This window comes from Mus musculus, chromosome 1 (genome assembly GCF_000001635.26).
Source record: "Mus musculus strain C57BL/6J chromosome 1, GRCm38.p6 C57BL/6J".
Classification (NCBI taxonomy): domain Eukaryota; kingdom Metazoa; phylum Chordata; class Mammalia; order Rodentia; family Muridae; genus Mus; species Mus musculus.
The window spans coordinates 130,686,104-130,692,103 of record NC_000067.6 but is presented as its reverse complement, the minus strand read 5'-3'; the positions used below and the strand labels follow the sequence as shown (position 1 = coordinate 130,692,103).

At 42.7% G+C, this 6,000-nt stretch overlaps 1 protein-coding gene across 3 annotated transcripts in view; it reads left to right on the top strand.

Annotated features, from left to right (window-relative positions):
• The window catches only part of Pfkfb2 (6-phosphofructo-2-kinase/fructose-2,6-biphosphatase 2), a 40,211-nt gene extending 37,150 nt beyond the window's left edge, over positions 1-3,061 (top strand). For all 3 annotated transcript variants that reach the window (NR_027859.1, NM_001162415.1, NM_001368843.1), the window contains exon 16: positions 956-3,061. Coding sequence is in view for 2 of the 3 variants with exons in the window: in NM_001162415.1 (NP_001155887.1) it covers positions 956-1,021 (66 nt within the window). In the remaining variant the exon portion in view is untranslated. The remainder of the gene's footprint in view (positions 1-955) is intronic.
• Positions 3,062-6,000: the final 2,939 nt, after the last annotated feature.

The following is a 6,000-nucleotide window of genomic DNA, read 5'->3' as shown; positions in this document are numbered from 1 at the left end:
TTGTAGGCATGGCTCTCTTTCACCACCTTCTGGGGGAAGATGGGAAGGACATTATTGGTAGTAAATATATCAAACTTGGTAGTCATGTGCACTTTCTGGTACCTGTGCAAGAAATGAGAATTATAATAGGCCATACAACACGTAAGCTTATTATCTATTGTGAAGAAGAAATTGGAAGACTTCTCGGAATTCACTGCGCTGTTGTTTCTGCCTGTTTCTCAGCAGACTTCAGCCAATGGTATGAGACTTCTCCTGGAGCAGACAGATGGCTGGCAACTGTTCTTTCTCATTCCACAGTGCGCTAGCAAGGACCCAGAGCTTATTAGTAATGTAGAATCAGAGGCTTCCTCCAAAAACTACTAAACTAGGATTTTAACAGGATTACTAAGTAGTTGGATCCATAAGTACATTTAATACTTTAGAAACAAGCTTTATAAGGTAAAGAATTTCTTACAAGGTAAACATTAAATATCAGTTCAAGGTTGACCAACCAGAAGTTGATCTACTGATGATGTCAGAGTGGAGTAAGGTAACCATATCATTGGAACCCTTCTTGGAAGTGATATGACCCATGACTTCATTGCTATTTGTGTGTGTGTGTGTGTGTGTGTGTGTGTGTGTGTGTGTGTGTGGTCTCTAGGTTGTTGCAGTCTGCATTACCACAGAGATCCAACCCACCTGTGCCTTATATCTTAGGCATGTAGCTTACGGTCCAGTTCTGAAAAAGACTCATGCCCCATTATTGTCATAATGTCATGTTCTTGGGAAAGAAGCCATTAAAATTTGTCCGAGTCCCCAGAGTCAAGGTGTGTGCGGGTACAGCAGTGTGTCCTCACATGCATTTGGACGTGGGGATGCGGTAAGAGTGGCAGGGTTGGGGATGGATTATTTTAACTTTTCTTTGCTCATCATCTGGCTATGGTATAACAGGTTTGCTTCTCTTTCTGACTCCTAGGAAGTGGAGAATTTGCTGGCTGAGCATAGACACCCCTCAATGGCATCCCTCACTTTGCTCTCCTGATGTGAGGCTGAGGCCAGACCTCTCCGAGGAACTGGAACTACTAAAAAGCTTGGGATGCCAGCATCACTGAGGCTAGAACAGGAAGTTAAGTGGGAACTTCTCATTTGAGGCTACCAAAAATGAGGCCTGGAAAACCTTCACTACATTTCTTCCCCTCATGCCTAACAGGAATAGTACTACACTGTGCCTCAGAAAGTCTTCAACAGCCTGAACAAGTTAGTTCTTGTCTCTTTTGAACCAAGTTTGCAAATACCATTCTACTTAGGCATTGAGTACTCTACCTATGGCTGACTGACTGCATCCTTAGCTGGAGATCTGCCTAATGTGTGAACACACTGTTTCAGAATTGGTTTCTAGGTGAGGACGAGCTTCAGGGAACCCTCTTCTGCTCACCGGAAGCCGCTCTTCTCAGCTGATGGAGGAGAGCAGGCTGAAGTGCAATATGAATGCTAGTGGTCACCTCTTGCAGTGTGGAAAATGAGACAGGTCACCAGGTAAATGGAGGGTGTCAGGAACTAAGCTCTCAAGTGCTCTTCTCTGGTGGCAGGAGAATTGTATCCGTGGCTCCCTTTTCATCTAGAGAGGTTTTTGTTGTTCCATGCTCTTTGGTGCAGAGTCTGGCTGCTAGACTTCCCCAAAGGGGACCAACTTTTACATTCTCTTATAGCTACTGTTTTCTCTCGGAGGCTTGTACCTCACGCACTGGACAGGACTGATTCAGTGCCTCCTGACTGAGGGGTTGGGAATGAAGGCTAGGCGGGGCCATCTCTAGCCCATAAGGAAATAAAGGTGGCTTCTTGGAAATAAATTACACTGTTTTTTTTTTATTTTTATTTTTTTAATTTCAAAATGGGTAGAAGCAGACATGCCCCTTGTGTCTGTCTAATTGATGTGATCTCTGGAAAGCTGTGGCTGTAACTGCAGGAGCAGTGGTCCTATGCTGTCCTCTGGGTGCCTCTGTTCTAGCTGTCACTACTGTGATCAGCTGGTCTCCCTCGACACGTGGTAGATGCAGCATAGCCTTGGGGCATCAGTGAGTGGGTGTCTCTTTCAGAAGAATCAGATTGTTGTTGGAAGACCACTGAGTGTCTGATGCATACACACTGTGACTATGAATGCACCCCTACTGTGTTATTTCTGAAGAAGAGTGCAGAAGCCACAAAGTGTATTGTACCTTACCAGTAGAATTCAGTGTTACTGGTTTTTTCTCCATTTTATTTTTATTTCCTTTTTAACTGGAGCTGCACAGTTGTTGGGCAGAAAGATAAGTATCAAGAAAAGTCATAAAATGTGCTTTTTCTAAATAGTTCTTTTATACTGTAAAATCCTGCAGACTGTTACCTAAGTAGGATGTGATGAACTGCTGGCGGTTCCGTGACTCCCAGGTTGCAGCTTACTTTCTATGTATGCATGTCACCTGGAGAGGCTCCTTCCTCTGCCTAGGACAGGCGTTCTTCCCTCAGCTGATCGCAGCATACTATACTACAGGGCTTTTTTCTTGTGGTATAGGATGCTTTTGCATTGAAGTACACTCCTTTCTGATGATCAGATGGTATTTTTATGAAGCTATTTATTTTGTGTGTTTGCATGTATTTAATCAGAATGTAATTTCTGTTCTGTGTTCTGCTAGCAATGTAGGTGGCTTGAACCTTGAGCCTAATGTCCATAGTATTTCCTTAAGTTAAGTTTGTAGACCATAAATGTCTGTAGATGTCAAAGAACAGTAACTATGTTATGACTGTAGATTTTTTAAATTTTTTTTCTCATTGATTTTATTATAAACCAAGAAATGTATTTCTCTGGAAAAAAGTTCTCTCTTCGATAATTAAAACCATGCTGAAATATCTCAGTAACATATACTGCTTTTGTAATAAAATAAAGTTATTTTTTATTGAAAGGTACAATGAAATTTTCAATTCACATACAAAAACACATCATTTGATATATTACATATGCACAAAATATTAACATTTTCAAAATGTACTTGAAGGTTTTTTAAGGAATGAGTTTGAAATTATTAAATGGTTATCTGTTTCCAGCTATTGTAGTGTTTCAGTTAGTAGCTATCAAGTTCCTCTAGCATGTCAAAGTCAGGTAAGGACTCAAACCAAACAAGTCAGGTTAAACATACTTCCCTAAGTTGGGGTGGGGATATCAATGCCTTGGAGGCTATTGAGGATAGGCCCTTCCTGGTTGATGAACCCACCTCTGGTTTTCTTGATGACTCTAGAAGGCTAAGCCCAGTATGGTTTCAATTACTGTATGAAAAGATGGAGGCACCTGGGTATTGTTGAGTTCTATTAAGGTAAAGCTACTTTCTCCTGATCAAAGGAACAGGATCTAAGTTTTACCTCTGTCCTTGGGTAGAGACCTGACATTCTAAGCCTCCCCAAACATTATAAACTATTGTCTGCTGTTAAGAGTTAACTAACTGGACCTGTCAGTGACCTGGCCAGGAGTCCACCAGCAGGAAACCTGATTTGTTTGATGCAGTGTTAAGGAGAGGAAAGAATAATTAATGAAATCGGGCAGTGTGGTGGTTTGAATATGCTTGGCTTAGGGAGTGGTACTATTAGAAGGTGTGGCCTTGTTGGGGAAAGTGTGTCACTGTGGGGGTGGGTTTTTGAGACACTTCTCCTGGCTGCCTGGAAGCTAGTCTTCTCCTGATTCCCTTTAGAATAAGATGTAGAACTGTCAGCAACTCCAGCCCCATGCCTGCCTGGATGCTGCCATGTTTCCTGCCTTGATGATAATGGACTGAACCTCTGAACCTGTAAGCCAGCCCCAATGAAATGTTTTTTATAAGAGTTGCTTTGGTCATGGTATCTTCAAAGCAATGGAAACCCTGACTAAGACAGAAGTTGGTACCAGGGACTGGGGTATTGCTCTGACAAGGCCTTACCGTTTGTTTGTTTGTTTGTTTGTTTGTTTGAAGGAATATGGATTTTGGGACTTTGGATTTGGGAAGCACTAGAATGCTTTAAGTGGGGCTTAATGAACCATCCTAGTGGGAGTAGGAATACATTGGTGCTGATGATTTGAACTGTGCAGATCTGGCCCAAGAGTTTTCAGTGGAGAAGAATGTTAGTATGTGGCCTAGAAACTGTTGTACCTAGTTTTAAAAGACACTACTGCCTTTCCTGGGAGCCATGACTCTGGAGCTGCTGCCAGTGGTCTGACTCCCTAGTTCCCTTTTGTTTTCCCAGGTTTAGCTTTGCCAAGCCATAAGCACCAACCCAGCTTTTCTCTCTACCCACCTTCGCTCCATGGATGAAAAACACTCAGACAGCTTTATTACTTTAGAACTTGTCTATACCACAATTGCTGGGCTCAAATACCTCCTGCCTGGAAATGTGTGGCCTTAATAATTTATTGTCCCCATCTCACCTCCTGCCCTAAGCGTAATGTCTCATATCAGCTAGCCTCTGCTGACCTTCAGTGGTGGAGGCTGCTGAAAAGCTCCCTCTCTTTTTCTGTGTCTCCCTTTTCCTCCTGGGACCCGGAAATCCCACCTGTCCCTTCTGTCCAGCAATTGGCTCCAGGACTTCTCTATTGACAGGATCAAGAACCAATTAGGGAACCAGACCTTAGTATCAGCACCTCCTTCTACAGACTGTTTATGAAGAACATGGCTGGTTTTTTTTGTTTGTTTGTTTTTGTTTTTTGGTTGTTTTTTTTTTTTTTTTTTTGCCATTGTCTAAAGAGTCTGCCTGGGGTTTAGGTGAAGAGATTTAGCTTAAATTACTTTAATAAAGGAACTCTCAAAACAGCTTGGTATAAATTCTGTTGTGTGGTTACTAAAGTTCACTCTTATGAAGAGTATTTTAATGAAAGGAGACAACTGAGAAAGGAACAATGCAAAATACAAAATGTATGGTTCAGAGAGTAAAGGGGCAACGCACCAAGAAGTCGAAGGGAGCTGAATCCCATGTTCAGTGTTACTAAATGAAATTAAGGGAGTGCCTTAGGGCAGGCAAGATCCCACCCAGCTAAGCTTATTGTTTATTTGTTTGCACTTGAACAAGGGATCATTATACTATACTAGGTGTTCTTACCTGGTTATTGTTTTTATTTGGACTTGTAATCTGAAATGAAATACAATCTGGAAAATGGAGGGCACATCTGTGATCCAGAGCTTGAGGCTGGAAGACATAGAAACCATGAAAAGCTTAGGTCTAGGCATGCTGGTACATGCTTTTAATTCCAGGGGACAAAGGCAAGGAGATCTCTGAGTTCAAAGCAAGCCTGGTAGAGAGCAAGTTCCAGGTAAAGAAAAGCATAAGCCCAGGTATGGTGGTATACACCTTCAATGCTCTTCAATCCTAGCATTCAGGAGACAGAGCCATGCAGATCTCTAAGTTCAATCTACAGAGCAAGTTCCAGGACAGCCAAGCTTAGGCAATTGGAATGAGTTGGAAAACTGAAAGCTGATGATAATGTAATAGAACAAGGTTGGGAGGTATGTTCCAGCCCCAGCAAGCAGCAGAACTCTGCAGCTTTGGCCACGTGGCTCTAGCTATAGAGTCAAGAATAGACGGAACTACTGGGACAATTGATGCTGGTTAGCTGGACGTAAGAAATTAGTGGTGATTAAGAAATGACCAAAGCCGGGCGTGGTGGCACATGCTTTTAATCCCAGCACTTGGGAGGCAGAGGCAGGATTTCTGAGTTCGAGGCCAGCCTGGTCTACAAAGTGAGTTCCAGGACAGCCAGGGCTATACAGAGAAACCCTGCCTCAAAAAAATATATATATTAAAAAAAACAAAGGGCTGGTGAGATGGCTCAGTGGTTAAGAGCACCAACTGCTCTTCCGAAGGTCCTGAGTTCAAATCCCAGCAACCACATGGTTGTCCCGAGCTATCATTCTCGCCGGCAAGAACACACTCGGACAACCGGATTCTTTTGCAGCAAGCTTTATTGCTTCTTAAGGAGGGAAGACCCAGCCCCCAGAAAATGGTGCTGCTTATATAGCCCTCAGC